This window comes from Meleagris gallopavo, chromosome 7, assembly GCF_000146605.3.
Source record: "Meleagris gallopavo isolate NT-WF06-2002-E0010 breed Aviagen turkey brand Nicholas breeding stock chromosome 7, Turkey_5.1, whole genome shotgun sequence".
In the NCBI taxonomy this organism is placed as follows: domain Eukaryota; kingdom Metazoa; phylum Chordata; class Aves; order Galliformes; family Phasianidae; genus Meleagris; species Meleagris gallopavo.
Genome location: NC_015017.2, coordinates 764,590 through 784,051, shown reverse-complemented (window position 1 = coordinate 784,051; position 19,462 = coordinate 764,590). Strand labels below are relative to the sequence as shown.

The 19,462-nt window shown below is 43.4% G+C and overlaps 1 protein-coding gene across 3 annotated transcripts in view; it reads right to left on the bottom strand.

The window, feature by feature from the left end:
- Positions 1-1,489: 1,489 nt before the first annotated feature.
- NDUFA10 (NADH:ubiquinone oxidoreductase subunit A10) overlaps positions 1,490-19,462 on the bottom strand; it is a 39,227-nt gene continuing 21,254 nt past the window's right edge. The window contains exons 8-10 of one of the 3 annotated variants that reach the window (XM_010713197.3): positions 14,499-14,607; positions 14,284-14,381; positions 1,490-1,952 (exon numbers count right to left, since the gene is read on the bottom strand). In XM_010713197.3, the coding sequence (XP_010711499.1) occupies positions 1,889-1,952; positions 14,284-14,381; positions 14,499-14,607 (271 nt within the window). In that variant the 3' untranslated portion in view covers positions 1,490-1,888. Of the gene's footprint in view, positions 1,953-11,391; positions 11,429-14,175; positions 14,198-14,283; positions 14,382-14,498; positions 14,608-19,462 lie in introns of those variants that run through there. The other 2 variants (XM_031554077.1, XM_031554078.1) reach the window with 2 other exon arrangements.

Sequence of the window (19,462 nt, the reverse complement as noted above, 5' to 3'; positions counted from 1 at the left end):
ACTCGGGCCCCCTGGAGCAGGCAGGGAAGGCTCTGATAAACGCCCTGCATCACGTCGTGCCCTGCTACAGCAAAGTTAAACTCAACAGCTGTGCCAGCACCACACGCACAGCACAGAATGCCCTTCTAAGAGTTCTGACACTGCGTCCACTGCCAAGTGAATTACAACACCTGGAAAACAGGGCAAAACTGAGATGGAAGACACCTGTAAAAACAGAGCTGGACTCCTCCAAAGCGAATCTAAAGCCCCAGCAGATGTTCTTTTCATCTCCACACTCATTACTGGCTGCTGTGAGACAGTTAAAGAAAAGCTAGCACACTGATTGCTCAGGATCTCACCAAAAGGAACAGATATCAGTGGTTCAGGTTCTCAGGCACCAGACTACCAGGACACACCTTGCTGGGAAAGGCATGGGATGAGGAAGCACGTGGCCTTGTTGGAACACAAAGAGGTGTAGAAGGTGAAAATGCACAAAGCCTCAAGCGAGGCAGGCTTCATTTCCACCACATCTGTGGTCAAGAGTGCCAACGTACCAAGAAAGACACAAACCCTTATGAGCTGCTCTGTGAGGAGCAGGAGGCAGCAGCTGGCAGCACAATCCAGCAGTGTGAGGACCACGCTGAGCAGCTCCTGCTGCTGACCAGGTCTCAAGACCAGAGAACTTCAGGGGGTCGAGGACGACCATTCCACACTCGCATACTTGGCACTGCATCCCAGCACTCGCCCCTCTTTGAGGATCCACCAGCTGCATCAGCACAGGGTGGCACAGTGGCACCGAAGGGGTCAGTCCTTTCACAACTGGAAACACAACTGAAGTCATAAAACATGGAAAGAGAATTCAGAGATCAGTGAGAAGAGAGACTTTGGACCCCACTGTTCATTTATTTCAGCAACTAACTGATCCCCCAAGGCTTTCATTAAAGGGCTCTTTCCATACTAGTTTTGGTCCATGGGCTAGACCTGGTTGCTTAATTCAAAGGCCAGAATGCCTGACAGCACTTCCATCCAGTGACTGAAGTGCTCAGCCAGCCCCTTGCTGGAAACACAGAATTTCTGCAGACCAAATCTGGACAGCAATGCTTGAACCAATGCCAAGGTGCCTCATTTGTGTGACTAACTAATACCACATGAATCATTTATTTAAAAAGAAAGAACTTGGATTTTCAGGGACTTACAAATGTAATAATTACTTCTGTCTTTTATATCTCACGAACATTTTGATCTATGGTTTCCATTCAAGGAAAGAAGCTATGAGAACAACTGCTGGCAATTATTTGCAGTTTTTGTTTGTTTTACTTTCGAGCACAGATATTTTGCTATTCGCATCAAGAAAACTTTCTTCCTTCTCTCAAAAACTTTTCCCTGTGCTTTGTTGTTTTGATATGGATGTCTGGTAAGATGCTTTCAGAACATGATGTGAGTGCATTATTTAAGCAGGTGCTCTCTTCTAATGAAGCAAATAAAACACCACGCATGACAGAGCAAGAAATTAACTTTGTGAGAACCAGGAGGATACAGGTTTAATTTCTCTTCATTCAGGAAAACAACAATAATTCTGTATAATAGCATGCCACAGTCTTGATGAAGAAGTTCAGCACTGATCTTAAGTCTGCTCCTGTAATACCACTTTTCTATTACACATAGGCTATCAAGCATTCAAAGAGAAAGCACCCTGAATTCAGCAGGGAAGAACAAATCGGAATGAGGTGATTTGCATTTGCCTTCCAGGAGTCTGTTCTCTTATGCTGTAGCTGGAAGATGATTTATCCAGCATTTCCTTTGTGCTACACAGAATTGATGCAGAGCAGGCACACTGAACTCAGCTTCTTCTCCACTGAAGTGCTGTGGTTGATCACTGTTAGGGCTCCCGAGCGAGGCAGATTTCATTTCAGCCAGATCCATTTGTCACCAACTTCAGTGTTGTAGCCCTTCTTATAATTGCAACCAGGAAGCTAGAGAAAACAGAAAGTTTAGTCAGGCATTTTGTTACTGCTTACCAAAGTTTTTAGATTCTCTACAAAGCGAGTGGTGTTATCTGCAAAAAGAAATATGCCATTTTTTGCAAAATTAGGACTTGTAGAAAAAATAATTCCTTTAGAGAAAAATAGATAATACACACAGAAAATACTATTTCAATACTGTATATAAACACATTTATATATAAACTAAGCCAATATCTCACCAACAGAAAAGCACATTCCATCTGGATTCACCCATTTCTACCACTGTATGCTATTCCTCATTTTCATTAGAGATGACCCTTCTAATCTTGCTGCACGGTAGAAGAATGGTATAAGTCAGTAGAATCTCATGCCAAAATAGATACACTATTAAATGCATAAGTTTCATACATGAAATTCTGAGTTAATTACTACATTTAAATTAAACCATTCAAATGAAATTGCATATTTAGCCTTCAAGAGCTGAACTTAGCTTCACTAAAGCAGAATGCAATCTCTGCCTGTCTCCACCAGCACAGCCAGACAGCACTACTTGCTGGAAAAACTGAAGTTTCTCAACACCCCACCAACCCAAATTTCACAGGTACCCTGGGACCAAAACAACAACCTTCACTTGCAACCTTTGAACCTCACTGACCTTCAAGCAGCAGCTTTTCCACACAGACCCTGCAGGTCTCTGGGAGCTGATTGCTGCAGACTTGCTGGTTAGCATGACTGACCCTTCTGTGCCACTGGTTCCCAGCCCAGGACTCATGGAAACACTGATGCTACAGTCTCATTACTTCTTCTCTGAAGTATGTTACCCATTGCTATACATAAGATGCCATATAAGATAGGTGATGGTAGTTAGTTAGAACGTGTAGAAACTGTGGGACTCAAATTGGTATGGAATAAAGAGTCTTAGTTTCAGCTGGGATGGAATTGTTTCCTTCAGAGTGCCTGGTAAGATGCTGTATTTTGGTTCTAGGAGAAAAGCAATGTTGATTACACACTGATATTTACAGCTGCCTGCTAAGCAGTGCTGTACAGAGCCAAGGCCATTTGCAGTGAAGGGCCCATGGAGTTGGGAGGGAGCAAAGTTAGTACAGCTGACATAAACTGGCCAAAAGGACATTCCATACCATATGACATCATGAAGAAGGAGTTCTGAATGGGTGAGAGTTCATCTCTCTCTGTTATGCTGCTCAGGGGCTAGCTGGGCATTGGTTGGGGGTGGTGAGCAATTGCTTGTGCATCACTTGTTAGATACATTCATATAATTACCATTTTCCTTTTCTCTATCTTAGTCAAAAGTTTCCATCTCAGCCCATCAGTTCTACCTTTTCTACAATCTTTTTTCCTCTGATTCTCTCTCCCATCCCACTGTGAAGGGGGGGAGTGAGCGAATGACTGTGTGGTGCTGAGCCACCAGCCGGGTTAAACCACAACAGTGGCATTGGGCTGGGGACCCTCAGAGTCAGCTGTGCTGTTGGATGGCACGTCAGGAATTATGGATGGTTTCACAGGTCTCTGGAGACATATTATGCAAGAGCTCAGGCCAAGTAAACCAAGAAACATGTTGCAGAAGGAAAGGCTGAATGGGTTGGAGCATCTGGGACATCAGATGTGCTAGGAAAGCTGGAGGGTCTGCATGCTTACCAGGGAGGGAAAGCAAGCTGTAATAGGGACAAGTCTAAATGGAGATGCATTAGGCCTAGCACTGCCAGTCAGGCAAGGGAAAGGATTGTTCCACTCTGCTCTGCCTGGTATGGTGGGGGTGAAGAGAAGGCTGTGCCCCAGAGGGTGGTGGGCATGGAGCAGCTCCCAGGGCTCCCAGAGCACCAACCTCAGCCAGAGGGGTTGGGTTTGGGAGGTGCTGTGTGGGGCTGTGGTTGGACTGAGTGACCCTTATGGGTCCCTTCTGACTCAGGATATTCCACGGTTCTGTGACAGTAGCCCATACAGGTTCTTGGCATGCAGGAGTTCAAGGAGTAGCATCCAGGCCTAGAGCTGAGGAACAGCAAATCTGGATGTGGAAGGACATGGGAGACTTAAGAACACAGTCCATCCCTGGAGACTCAGCTGGTCAGCTAACAGACACACCTGCAGTCAAAGCATGGCATGGGATTTGGCAGGAAGAGGACAGACACAGCCTTGCAGACCATGCATGGGCAGCATGACAAACTCAACCGCCAAGCCATTCTACCTTCAGCCTTAAAGATTTGGGGAAAGAGGCTGTTTAGGTAGCAGCCATTTTAAGAGATTACCAACACAGCATGCAGGACTGTGAGAGAGAGCCTGCCAATACAGCAAAGCAGCACACGTGCTCTATGCAGGCTAGGAGAGTGCAGGCTGCACCAGCAGGTCAGCAGAACCATCTCTTAGCAACTCGTTTTGCTAAAGCAAGGCAAAATTTTAGAGTAGTTGCTGCCCAAATAAACGCAATCCAGGCTCTGTATGCACTAGTTAACTGAGCCACAGTATAACAATTCCCAGCAACAGGATCAATACCTTATGTTGGGCAACTGCTATAAAGTGAGTGATCCTACAGACAAAAGAGATGCAGGTATACTAATAAAAAATGAACAAAATAATAAGCAAAATAATGTATCAGCCACACTCTTTACAATTAATTAAGCACAGATTGTCCACCCAGCTCCACACAAAACCTGGTTCCACAACAGGACCCATGGCATGTCCTAGTGATCTTTCCTTTCAAAGAAACTGGGAAGTATCCTGCTTAAGAGAGCTGTCTTGATGAAATTTATGCTTAGGCCATGATAACAGCTTAATCCATGCTGAAGCCTCTTTTAAGGAAGGTGAAGGGATCTTTTTTTTTCTTGATTTGTTTATTTTAGGGTCAGAACAGATTTCTTTCTACAAAGCATCAAGCTAACCGAAGACTTCTACTTCCTTCATAAGACATCCACCACCCTGCCCTGTCACAAGCTATTACAAGTCATTCTTGATCAGTTTTTCTAGGGTATTTCATTTCAACTTGTCTTTAATGTCTTGTATAAACATCAGAAGAAACCATGCTGTCCTGTTAAGAGTTACTCCTGCTGAGCAAAGAGGAGATGTGAGATGGAAATAAATGATTACTATCCTTGCCCTACAAATTTACGGTTGTGAGTTAGGCAGGGCATAAGACCTGCTGTGACCAGCCTGTGTCTATTAATTCTAGCACAAAAACATCTCTCCCTGGTCCTCTCTGGGCAGCACATAATTGGCCCTCTGATACCTAAGAGATTCCCAGATAACAAGATTATTAAAGCAACAGGAACTCTCTGGGAACATACAGGGCTTTACAGTTCCATTCCTGGGGAAACCTCCCCTATTAAAACAACACAGTATCAATCCCAGCAGAATTCAAATTCATTGTCCAAAACAAATTCCACATGTGCCTTTGGTTAAAGACATGCAAAACATCAAAGCAATTTTTATAATAAGTATTCATCCATACTCCATCATTCACAGTGGGCCTTGGCAAAAGCAGCTGAGTTTCAGGGCAGGTTGAGGGGCCTTCCAAACAGCCAGGAAACTGCACATAAACAAATTTCATTTTACCTAGCAAGTCGAATCATGTGAGTTTATGTTCTGTGTGCTATCTATCTTAGGTGCAAGCAACAGAGATGACTTTTGAGGAAGAGCCCTTCAAAGCTCACATCTTTCAGAACTGCCCATAGTAAAGCTGCACAACTAGGTACAAGGCTGGTCTACGCCAGCATTTGGAGAAACACTGCAATGGGAGTTGTTCCTGTTCTTGCAGTGCTCTGCCTCCCCTCCACTTCCTCCTAGAAGAAGCATTTGCTCAGGTGTACAAGGAGCCCGTACTGACACAATCAAAGGAAAAGCATCAGTGACCATGCACAAAGTGGCTGAATGGACCAAGCAGCTCGATATCAAGAGAAGGGAGAAATCCTATAGTACTCATCATCATCTCACCTCTCTGCTGTGCAGCCCCAACCCTCTCTGCAGCTTGCTGTATCATTCCACAAGCCCAGTCATCTCCCTCACCCAGTGAGAAGCATAGCACTCCTTTTGGCTGGCTTATTTTCAGTGACTCAATGAGTTCCTTCAGCCAAACGCATACCCGACAGCTGCAAAGAGAAGTGGTGGGAGACAAACATGGAGATGCAGGGAAGCTGTAGGATGTGCTCCTTTTGGGGCCAGCAATTGGCTAAGCTGAGAATCTACCCTGCATCCTTAGCTTTGCACCAGCTGAAGCTCCTAGCCTGCTGGCTGCTGAGCCGATACAAGGGCAGGGATGGGAACAAGCAGCAAGCACCAAAGCTGCCAGTATGGCAGCCAGAAAAGGTGATGGCTGGAAAAGAGGTGACTGAAGGGAGACAGGACACAGCTCCATGAAACTCACCAGAAGCTGTGAGAACAGAAAGAGGAGCTGAATATTTGACTACTACTTTCAGTACAAGATACGGGTGCCAATAAACAAAGCCAATGGTTAGATGGATCCATTGCTGAAGAACACTAACGGCACTAAAAATTCAGTCTCTCAATGGGAGATCAAGCGAATACTTGGAAGAGACTTCCATTTTCCATGACTCGAAATTAAGTGTAAGTTTCCCAGTTGAACTTGCAGCAATGCCACATCACTGTCAAGTGGCTGGCACATTCACAGGACTGCTCCACGCTCTCTACCTTCAAATAAAGCTTAAATAAGACTAAAGAAAAAGTACAACTTAATCAACACATTAATAACAGCAACAGTAGCGCTTCTTATCACGCATGACCTCTACCAAACATTTCCAAGGAAACTGAGAGTAGCAGCACTTAGGGTGAGACAAATCCCACCCAACCCTTTCCTGGCATCATCAGCACAGACCTACAGAGCACACCAACAGGTCTGCTCAATACCAAGTGTCAGAATGCAGACAGTAACAATCTTTCCTTTGAAAAGTAAGAAAAGCCACGTAGTTTCCACTACCTGGGAGCAGAGATCCCTCCAGAGAGACCCAGCAGCATGAGGAGGTGAATGTCAGCTCCTGCAGGGACTCTGCTGGATAACGGATTTTTTCACTGCAAGAAAATGAAGGAGACTGAGAATCAAGCTCTGGTCTGCTGTGATATACTGCAGAACCTGGAGCTGGCAGCAGGGATTAGCTCAAGAAGCATGCTATAAAAACCACTATATGAAGAAAGGAACTAATGAAATAAGCTCTACTCAGCAAAGGTAGAGCCGGCTCAGAGGAATCAAACTGCTCAACTTTAAAAGAACATCAGTAAAAAGATGAAAACAAGATCATCTCATCAGTTAAATTAAGAACTCTGCCACAGAAGTGCCTGTCAAAGCTATAAATGTGATGAAAAGCCCTATAAAGTGGTATATGCTGCAGAGTAACAACAAACAGCTTTAGCCAGCTGTTTGCTATATGCTGCAGCCACAGCAAATAAAATCATTTCAAACCAGACATGTACAGGTAGAGCACTGGAGAGTTTCAACAGCCTGAAAAGGTCTACATCCATAAGCTTAGAATCTGTCTTCTTTTCCAACACTCCGCGAGCAAGAAAGAATCACCACTCTTTTCCCTTCTGCCTATAAGAATGCATTCATGAGGTGCATAGTTGGATTTCCAGAGGACTGGAAAAGACAGACATTTGCCTGCAGCTTGGCTCCTACCATCCTTTCCTTGGTGCTGTGAGCATTCACTATAGTCTAAGTAAGACAGCACTCAAAATCTTTAGTGGATTGAGGTTAAAACAGACACAATTTAGTAAAATTGTTCAGTGGTTCCTACCCTTCATTCATTCATTTAAAAACAACCAAAAACCAACACATAACTCTCTCAAAAAAACAAAACAAACAAAAAAAACAACAACAAAAACCAGAGAAATCATTAGAGTTTCTATGGAAAGATAAGGAGGACAAGGCTTATTTCCTTAAAGCCAAAGCATTTTCACTTCAAACCACATAGCTGAGTATCAGCAGGAATCCAATCCGTAGAAAGGAATTTGTGACTTACAATTTGAACAACTACAAACACCATAAACAATCTAATGTATAACTCTAGCTTTGCTTTTGCAAGACAGCCAAGAATAAATAAGCAACAGGGCACGGCTAAATATTTTACTGCAGTCATTTTCCAGTGTCAACTTGCAACAGTACTCCACACTGGCAGAATACTTTGTTTTTCCTTAGGAAAGGGCATGATAAGAACACCAATCGCTCACCTCATAGTGCAGGGTCCACTGTACGTCGCTGGAAAAAGCAACCAAATTCGAGTCACAAAGACTGAGCTAACCGTAGATTCATTTTTTTAATTGGGCAGGCACAATGCAAAAAGCTCCTTACAACAGGACTGCCAACAGAAGTCTGGTTGGAACTAGATGATCTGTAAGTCCCATCCAACCCAAGCCATTCTGGGATTCTGTGACCCTGAGTAAAAGCAGCTCTTTGATCACCATTTCTAGATTAAAAACCCCTGCAGTGCTTCTCCCTATAAAGGTGCTATCAGGAGAAAAGGAAGATGGCATACAACAGCTCAACAACTCAAATTCACATAACTTCACGCTTTAAGACCCATGGAGATGATACCCCAAGGAGCTGGAGCAATGCAGGCATGGGAGGAAGATCAAGAAACAGAACCAAGCACCTGCTGTACATACATGCCAAAGCCATTTCCTGATTTAGAGCATGATATTCAGTACAAAAAACCAAGCTGAAACTGGCCGATGTGGGGCTTCCTTCAAAGTTCCCTCAGAGATGCACTAGAATGGAAGCAGTTTGGCTGAAACTTCTTCCTCCATTTCTCCATCAACAAAATATCTTTTTTTCCCAGCTATTTTTTCATGTGCTGTTTTTTTTGTTTGATTGCTTTTAGTGTCTTAATAGAGGTTTATCTTGGAGACCATGTTCCTGTTATGTCATGGGACAGAAGGGTTTCAGAGGGTAAGGATGTGCTGCTCCCCAAAAAAGCGTTTTCTTTCACAGGACTCAATGTCAGAGTGCCAAGTTTAAAAGAGATTATTTTAATAGCAGTGGATGTTACTGCCTTTTTGATTTAGATAGGCATCCAGTACTTGGGACAGCATGGCATGTAAAGCAAAACCAGAGATCTGACAGTCCTAAGGGGCTCAAAGTCCTCCCCTCCATATTTGGGATGGATATCTCTGCCTGTTGCCCATGCTATCTTTGAAGGTAAGCAGGGAAGAGAAGCTACACAGTTCCAAAGCAGAAGAGGGGCTATTCAAACTTTTCACGCTTCCTATGCATATTTAAGGTTGATAAGAACAGAAGAGGACCAGTGAGAAGGAAACAGAAGCAGATCATGTGCCTATTCCACCCTTTCCCAAAAAACCTTCAGAAACAACTTTATTAACTTTCATTTTTAGTAGTTCCTCGGGTTCCTGTAGTCCTACAGCTAGGCAACATCTTCCTTTATTTTAGAAATGGCTAAAAATATTTTTGCAGAGATAAAGCAGCAAAAATAAATAGAGCTTTTCCTAATTTATTGCGTGCCTGTTTTCATCCCCTCCTGAATCCAAAAGCAGATAGGGCTGGCAACTGTTAAACAGCTCCATAAAAATAAGAAATGGAACAGGAGTCCTTGGTCCTAAAAAACAAAAAGTTTGGCAAGACAAGAAAAAAAAAATGGCAGGAGAGGAAAAACAGAAGATTGTTACCATGGCATCCATGTTTGATATAATTACAAACATAGAAAGAAGGAAAAAAAAAAAAGAATATCTTAAACTCCTTAATTCTGCAAAGGCAAGACTACCATGGAAGCCAACTCTTGTTACCTAAGTAAACTGTGAAAAGCTACAGGACTCTGTAAAAAAAAAAACAAAACCAAAACCGTAACTTCTGTGCAGTTCTACTTATTCACACAGAGCAGATCATGTATGCGTGTGTATATGCGCATGTAAAGTGATTAATTGCTGCAACAAGCCTGTGTAAAATCTGAGGCTAAAGGCCAAGGTGTGTACCACCCCACAAGAATTATCTCCACAATAAAGCTCACTGCACTGCTTTCACACAATATGGAGCTGCACTGACTAGACAAACACAATGTGAGATGTGTAAGGGATGGAGGGGATAGGTGAAGAATCAATACTTTTGTCTCTGCTTTCCTCACACAGTGAGCACTGCGAAAGTGCACATTTTATCTCAGGACAGAAAAGGATGTTGCACAGTTTGGTTTGGAAGAGAACAGGAATGATCAAGGCAAGAAATCACCAGATGGAAGCTGAAGGGATCCCCAGGATCAGCAAACAGGCAGTGCACGGTGGGGAAAAGCAGTATGTGGGTAAAGAGACAGGAGCACAGGGTTCACCAATTCCGTACAGGAGCAAAAGGATGGCTCAGATGGAAAGATTACAACTAACACTGTTCTAAGCAAGCCTTATGCACATGCACTCGCTAGAGTCGGAACTCATATTGTGATAGAAAGCATCTTTGAAGGTAGTTCAAGAGTGTGGAATAAATTCTTCAAAGAATTTTTCATAAACTGCGTGCTCCAAGGGTAAGGCACACATCCCTGACTTTCTTCCAGTTGTATCGCTCTGGCTAACAAAAGATAAAAAACATTCTGATAAAAGATTTGCTTTATTACAAAAGGAACTTCTAGGTGCACGGACCTGTCTTGTGGTAAGAGAGTTTATGTGCCCGAGCTTTTGTTCATTTTTTTTAATATACACACCCACACATGCACTTAAAGAATCCCAGCAAGCTAGAAAGAGGATGCAGTACTCCCACTGCACGTTCTTACCCCCTGGAGAGAGGATGGAAAAAAAAACAACAAAAACCCTAGAATGTTGGATGCAAGCTGTGCTTTATAGCATTCTGCTGAAAATAGCCCTGTTCTCTTCCAGGATTTCTTAGATCACTCTTTAAAAACACTGGGGCAAGCCACTGGACAAATAGAGGAAAGTGACTGCACAAACTAGGGTTGGAGCAAGTGGGCTAACACGCATGCCTTTAATTAGAAATGATGACACAAGAAAGAAGATCAGGTATTAAATACTTAACTTTCCTGTTACAGCAAAAAATTCTCCACTCCGATACATAAGTGAACACCAGCAAGCCCTCGACTCCAAACTCTTGTCCATCAGCAGCAGCTCATTAATTTATTTCATTGTCTTTTCAAATACAAAGTTTGGGTAAAAGAAACATTGATCACTTCCCTACAATCTCCAACGTAACCATTATTTTAAAGTTCAGCATCTTTGTTTTCAGAGGTAAAAAAGTAGGTGACAGTTTGAATATGAAGCTCAGACAGCTGCACTTTTATGTAGACAGCAAAGAACATGCACATAAACAAATCCTCTTTTCACCATCCCTAGGAGATTCAGGCAGGACTTGCCAACACTATTTGGGAGCGTGAAGTACAGAAGTACATTATTTAAGTGCACTGATTCCATTAAACAGAATCATTTGGTTTCGTCTTCTCTGCAAACACATCTGCCTATGTGCTCCAGCTTCACATGGCGCACACGAAGTTTGGGAGCACTATCTGTGGGACTGTGCATGGCTGGAAGAAAGTGCAGAGATACAGCAGTTGTGGAAAAAGAAAAAAAAAAAAAATAGCATTCAAGCCTTTACTAGTCTGACAGTTCCTAAAATAATGTTGCTTCACTTAAGAATGAACATGCTTATCTCTGATCTACATACCCTGACTAAAAGGTTACTTTTCCTGTGCCAGAAAAGCATCTTTAGAAGTTTATGAATGCGTGAACAGAATGTCTGAGCCCTGCCAGATGACTCCACAGTAAGAGGAAGAGGCAGAAAGCCACCTCCTCACATATGAAAAGAACATTTACAGGAGAAATTAAGAGGATATACATAAAAAGCAATCTTACGGTGTTCAGAGCTGTATGTGGTTACCTCATGATTTTGAGGAAAGGAAAATGTACTCAAATCTCATTCCCTGAGAAGTGTTTCCTCCTCCTCCTCAGTTGCTTGTGACTAATTGATATTTTGAACAAAACCCAGCTTCTGCCTGGAATTTGCAAATCCCTGAAAACCACTGTTATTAGGCAGCATGAATTGTGTGCATGCAGCTCTGAAAAGCACAGCAGTTAGTTACCTATTTGTACGACCAGGATGTATAGCTAGTTACAGGTCTGCCGAGGAAGAAAAATCCCCTACACAAATCATTGTGTTTATCTGGTAAACATCATTACTCTAACTTTAAAAGCATGCATTTCCCACAAGGAAAAGTTCAAGTTCTGTAATTACACCATAATTAAGCCTTTATTTACAAGTCACGTGAGCCTAAAATCTTTATGTGTCTTCAAACGCAAGAGTGGTGGCAGAGATGCAACCATCTGTGCACAGACATGGGCAAGGCGAGGCTTTATGAGCTGAGATTCCCTCCCATCAGACCCAGCAAACTCGTAGCCAAGACTTGCGTCTACAGTTCATCTGCTTCTCCTGTCTGTGCTGCTTGGTGTCGTGCTGTATTACCTCTGAATGCAAGCAAGCAGAAACTCACAACTTCATTTGCTAAGCAAAGGTGGAGGAAAAATGCAGCTCTTAGGTTTCAACGCAAATAATTGGATTCTCAGAATGTTAAACAGCACGTGGGGCTGGCTCTGTGTTCACCTTTCTAGTAGCTGAGGTGAATGCTTCACATCTTTTCCACTGTGCACGTTCCCCGTGCCTGAGGGCTTACAAGAGTTTAAGTATCCAGAAGAGAAAAAAAAAAATAAAAAAATAGTAGTCGGTATTGTCTGGATTTAACAGAATGCTCTGTGAATCACACGACTCCTCTTTATTCCAAATGACATTATCACTTTCCATACTACTTCCCTGAATCAGGGCCTAAAAGAACGCCTGCAGATGGGAGATTTTATTTTGGCAATGTTTTTTGCAATGAAAAGCTCAGGCTCCTGCTGTCAACTAACTGGCATCGAGCAGAGCAATCCAAAATCCCAGCTTTCTTCCCCAGGTACTCTTATACCTACTCCTAAGCACCCCATTGCTGCAAGGAAAGTGACTTTTCCCTGAAGGCAGCTATCTGAGGAGGCAGGACGTTCCCAGTTTCATGCCAGCATAGGGAGGAATGTGCTGTTGTACAGCTGGAGAAAAAAAAAAAAAGGCTTTCAAAAGTAGCCCCCCTGCTTTCCAGCACACAGCTCTGAGGTCCTAGCTGTGTGTTAGGCAGCCTCAGCAACTCGCAGCTCCTCTGCTAGGTGACATTTCATCCGAAAAAGCCTATCATCTATGGGAAGAAAGGCACCATCAGCACAGATGGACGTTGCGTGCTGGCAACAAGGCATGCAGTAGGCCATTCTGAAGTATGTGCTGCACACACGTAGACATCTCTTGGAGTGAAGGACTTCACAAACTCTTAGACTGAGCCTGAAGTTTGGGATTCAAAATGTCACACTAAAAAGCACAAAACTGATAGCTCAGATGAACCACAGTTGTTAAAGCAGCTTTTTGCTGTTTTAACCCTTATTGTCAACCCCCCTTACAAGGTGAAAAGAATACATCTCAAATGAGGCAGCACAGCACAAACGTAGAGCCTCTCCACTGCACAATTAACTAAGGAGGAACAAATTCTGTTAACAGTTGTTTCAGAAGTCCCTATGAATATTCGAGAAGAAAACTCTGCTAGTTCAGTTTCCAAATGAGCCCACAGAACAGTTTTAATTCTATTAAGAGATTGTATACAAGCACAACCAGAAAAATGACAAAGCGCAAGTCATGATTTGCATGGTTAGAAACAATTAATACAGATATTCCTTTCCTTTCGTGATTTCTAGGAAAATAAACAAAAACCTAGCAATCATAGAAGATTTCAATACAACTTGAAAATGAACCATTGCCTGCAACTTCTGTCTGTCCAATCATCATTACTTAACTGCCATCAGTGCCACAATTTCTCTGATGAGAATTCACAACACCTGAGACTTAGGAGAATGCTGCATGGTAGGGCAGGACCCCATGCCAGCTGAACAACAATAACCGATAGGACAAAGTGCTAAGTCAATTGGAAGCCATTGTCTGAAGAATCAGAAAGGCAAGCAGCTAATTAAAACATTGTGTGGGAGCCTGCATGAGGTGTATGAGAGTGCTGGGCCACAACAGGCTTTGGATGTGTGCCCGCTTACAGAAACAAACTATTTAAAGCAACAACAGTTTTGAGATCCAATGTAATGTTCCTACCTCCTCAGCCCACTTCAGAAAAACACCCCCTCCTCAAGGGTTTTATAAGCAGCCTTCTTTAGTCGCCATGGGTTTCCAATTTTCTTGTTTGACTCAAAGGATTATTTTAGATTTCAGAGGTCAGAGACTAATCAGGGCAGGAGAAACAAAGACAAAGGAAAACCACTTATCCTTTAGTCCACATCTAAAGATCAAAAAAGAAAATCAGCTTACCAAACCATTTGTGTCACTACTCCTCTTATGTAGAAGTTAGACTTCAAAAAAGGTAGGGATCCAGGCAAAATCCAGAACTCGCTTTTTGAAATGTGCATCTGTGTACATGAGATTAACACCCAGGCTGTGCACAGGACAGTGGTGAATGCACTCACAGTTTTGCAGGGACTGTTGTTTGGCTGTTGGACAAGTGCTCCCTTTCCAGGGTTACTTACCGATCGAAATTCGTAATAGATTTTATCATATTCAGCGCCTCCAATTGTGATTTCTGGAATGAACCGAGGGATAGCTACAGGATCCAGCACTCCATCTTTGTCCTGAACACTGAGGAGTAACAACGATAAGAAAAATACTGTTAGTCCAGATCCTGCCCAGGAGAGAACAAACCAGTTCTGAGTTCGACTGAATATTAAAGAACTGTTTCGCTGTTCAGTAGTTCTCTGACAGCTTTCCCTCTTTTCTGCATATGATGCATAGCCCTGTCCCTCCTTGCCCCCAGATTGTTTCTGCTCCAGCTTCCTCCTTTTCCAGTTCCTCCCCAAGGTTTTACCTTCCCTGGAAATGCTCTGGCACTCCTGGGAACCTCCTCTTAGACACCTCTTTTTGCCTTCCTACCTGAACAAGGTAAAACTGCTGGTGCTACAGAATTCCACAAGCTACAGTAACTTCATTTAATTACCTCTCCTGTTCCATTTGCTTTCACAAATGAATCCCTACAAGGATTATGAGAAGATAGTACTTTTCTTCCTAAAGTTTTCATTTTAAAGGGCACTGAGACAAACAGATGGTTTGGAAGCAGGCGTTACCCCCAGCATCCCACCTGGGAGCAATCAGGGGAAGTTTGCTGCAGCAACTGGTAGGACAGCTTAGTGACAAAGGGTGCAAATAGCAGGATCCCCCAAAAATCTATAGCACCCAGAGCCAGGACTTTCAAATATCCCAAATTTTAAGTGTCTGAGAAACTGCTAGAAAGCCACCTTCTGCAGACTGCTCTTAATTTGCAGATCAACACTGCCACCTATGTGCATCTGGGGAAAAACACATCTGCTGTCCTTTACAGCAAGCAATGACCGCGTTCTGAATTTGAGAGCTATTCAAATAATTGTGTTGTTAGTCTCTGGTAAACTGCATTTCCTGACAGGCACAAATGAAACATATGCCCCGAGGTAACATGAAACTAACTGTCCTCTAGCATTTTTTCCCCTAAATTGCAAAGTTTAGGAACTTACCTCACAGTTTCAAATTGTAAATGAGACAGCTAATACATACTGACACTGTGAACTATTCTGCTGCAGACTAGTCAGTAAGGAAACACAGGAATTCAGTAAGAGATGAAGAGAAAGAAGGATAAATGCCCATTTACAGGGCCAACACCAAACTATTATAGCATCTACACAAATATTAAGTCAAGTATTTTCTAACCGTCTGGCAAACAAAAGCAGAAGCATTTCATATTTATTCTGAAGCCTGTGGAATGGCACACTGTGACCATAAGCACTCTGGAGATCTTACAGTGGCTCTGCACTGTAAGACACAAAAAGTCAAACGGCAAATCTGGTGAGGTTCACGTTGCATTTAAGTCGTCCCTTTGCAGTGCAGACGTCGAACTGCACCTACCAGGGACAGCTTTCTGACAGAAACAAGCAGCAGGAGCATTCAGCTGAAGAAGAAAACCAAAGCTGACAAACCCCATGGCATTCAACACGCTGAAAACCAGGAGGAAGAGCCCTCGTTTGCTTCCTCACTAGTACAAAGAAAGCTGTTCTCATGACGTGTGAGCACTGGTCCTCCCACGGTTCCCTCCAATCCTTTCCACTCCAGGAGATCTTGGATAACTGAGGATGGAAAAGCTTGCCCAGAGCTGCAATCCGATTATGGTTTTATTTTAGAGTCCTGGTATATTTAGAGCAGAGCACCCTTGCATCAGCTATGTCTCAGGCCCACGGTTAACTAAACAAAAAAGAACAGATAGCAGCCCTTCAGCTATCAACTCTTCACTCCTTAGGAACAGTCCAGCCTCCAGCCGTGCCAGAGATCAGTACTGATGTCATGCACTTTTACTGCGCAGAGAGCACAGAAGACACTGAGCTAAGAATTGAAGAGGACTACTTGCAGGCAGTTTTTAAATACCTTTCTCAGCTCAGCCTTATCAGCACATCCTGTGGAATACCCACTTATTTACTGGTGAATAAACATTTCCATGCCTTCTCCCCACACAAATGTTTTATAGAAATACGAGAATCAGTGCCCTGCCAAACACCAGCAGATGTTCTGGACCTGACAAGCCTGTAGGAGAATGCAGATAAAGTCTGTCCAGGCATACGTAAAATATAATTTGACACAGGAACAAAGCAAGTCCAGCAGTCAACCAGCCTGCAGCTAATCTATTCCTTCAGGAACCTCAGCCAAATGGGAATTGCCCTTTACAATTACAAGGCACAATTTATTTTAGTTGGTGACCTAGACAGAAAACCTGCTGCTTTTACCAATTCTTTGCTCTTGGTACTGCTGTTTCCAAAGGAAATGCTGTACAACAGAAAATAAATGCAAAGCTAACGCTGCCAAAGATGGCTTCTCCAGGTTCATCTCTGCTTTATACCTTCAGAAATACTTTGGCATACTAAATAAAAGCACCACCCAAAGACACCTGCCACAACAACGTCTGTAACCACAAAACCACATCTGCTTGCCAGAACTAATTCACTGCTCAGCAGGAAGCATTTACAGGCACCTATTAAGTTCCCTGAGCTTTCTCTCTCCCCCAGTACAAAAGCACCACTATTTATTGTTGTCAGGCACTTAACCGTATCTTCTCAAAGCACTAATGCAGTAACACAGCTACCAGAGTGCACTTTACCTACTCATGACATTGCAGCTGTCACCGTGAGCATGCAAGTGACTGCACAGTGCTAACACCACAGGAACACCAGATTTCAGCTCACCATTATGATGGTCCAGAATCCTATTAGCTTGAGTTCTTCCCACGGCTACACTGCAATCACACATGCAGCTATGCTATAGCAACGGGTAGCTCTGATCTCCAGAAGCCACTACATACATCTACTTTACATACCCTATGGCACTGAGGAACCAGGATAGATACAAACCTGCCTCTTTTACGAGCAGGAAGTGCTGTTTCCTTTAAAGGCAGCTCACAATAAGGACACACACATTTTTCAGGCCACTGGCAGAACCCTATTGGCACATAGGTATCAAGTGACGGCAAGTAACACAAGACTCAGTATTAGAAAACCATCCCTAAAAGCATTCTCTGGCCTAAAAGGCTTAAAGCCAGCAACATAAACCATCCCAAGCTAAGTTCTCTGCTTACATGTGGAACTTGAGAAATGGCAGATGGATGCTACTGGGAAAGAAAAAAAGGCTCTCATGAACACACCTTAATATTAGCTTCAAATCTGAGACACAGTAACTGCTTGGGGACAACTTGAGTGAGGGGTTGGCATTCCTTCCTCTGCTCTTCATTCCTGTATTACCCCAGCCAGGGCTCCTCACCTTCGACTGCACTGGGTAGGGCACAGCACATGGGAGTGAACCAGCAGGTGCATGGTGTGCTCACAGCTTTGCCCATGCTTGTGAGAGCACGGGAAAGAAGAAGCACTCCTGACTCACACTACAGGCACACAGGCTGGGTGGGAGAGATGGCCAGAGGGGCACCTGCATCCAGCTGCAACTGCACTGACCTCCTCTGCTGATGCTCTCACCCAGCAGGCACACAGGACAGCAACAGGTTGTGTCCCCCTGAATCATGCCTTTCCCTTGGTGCCACTTTGTCCTTGCCCACTCGCTCCAGACCTTCACAATGGCAGGGCAATGTGTTGCAGACCTCCTTCAGACTAACAGACTCATTGGCCAGGCAGTACCAGCATGCCGTGCCTGAAGTGAACCGCTGCCACTCCCTGGTGAACAACAGGCACACACAGTCACTGCCAGGAAAGAAAAACAAAGAGCTTTCCAAGAAAAGCAGGTCTGCAAGAGGTGAGAAGGTGCAGTAAGAATGCTTCCAACCTATAAGAAAGCTGCTGCAAAGGAAAACTGACAAAGAAGAGTTGTTCCAGTGGAAGCATAAAGGACAAAAGGTGCTAAGGAAGCAGTTCCCAGCAGTGCCAGAAGTTCTGTGATGGATGGTTTATGAGATATTTGGGTCTCCGTGACAGAGGAGTTATAAAAACACCTCTTACAATCACTTCAGGTACTCCTATTTGATACCAGATGGACGTATTCAGAATGGACGTGCCTAACGGTGTGAAACAGAGCTGAAGAGTTACTTTCCCTCATTTGTTCCCTTCTTTGCAAGATGTCATTTCATCAGAGCAAAACAAACAAAAGAAACTGAAGCCCAGCTTCAGTGGGGTCTGCAATAGCTTTAAGTACTTAAAGGAACATTAACACAACTTAAGAATTACCAATTACCGCTAGTACAAGATTCTTCAGTAACAACTTCAAAATATATTTCTGTTGTAATGCCAAGCACAATACCAGGCAATTTACTACACAGGTTATGTAGCACGCCAATCGTAATTAATGAACTAAGTGGAACATATGACAGTGACAAATTATTTCCTGGATAGATTGTTTACGGGTGAAAATTGATCCCTTTTCATCAAGATAAAAGAAATGTTGATACCTACCCCTTTTTAATGAACGTAATGGTGGCTGAAGATTTAGTCATTAAAAATATGTTCTGCTACAACAAATTCTGAAGGAGCTGCAGTAATATAACAGATCTAACTGGGGACTTGTAAACAGGACAAGTGAAATGCAGTGTTTCGCTCACCTGCTGGCAAATTAACACAGGTGACACTACACCACCTACAGCTCCTTGTTTCAAAATATTACTTATTCCAAAACATTATTTATTTGGCAATGCACGCATGCAGTCAGACAATTTTGTCAGGAAGGGCACAGATAAAAACAGACTTAATGCAGTGCAGCAGCAACATGGGAAATCCCTGGGACGTTCCCAAAAGCCAGCAGAATGATTTCTGTTCCTCTGACTCAGAGGCTGGAAGGGAGGAGAGAAGTGGAAAACATTCTCTGGGAGAACCTCCAGCTTGCGCGCGCGCGCACACACACACACACACACCACCCAAAAAAAAAATCCCACAATCACACTGCTCTCTATTAGGGCAAAGGAGAGAGGACTTGAGGGCAAGGCAGG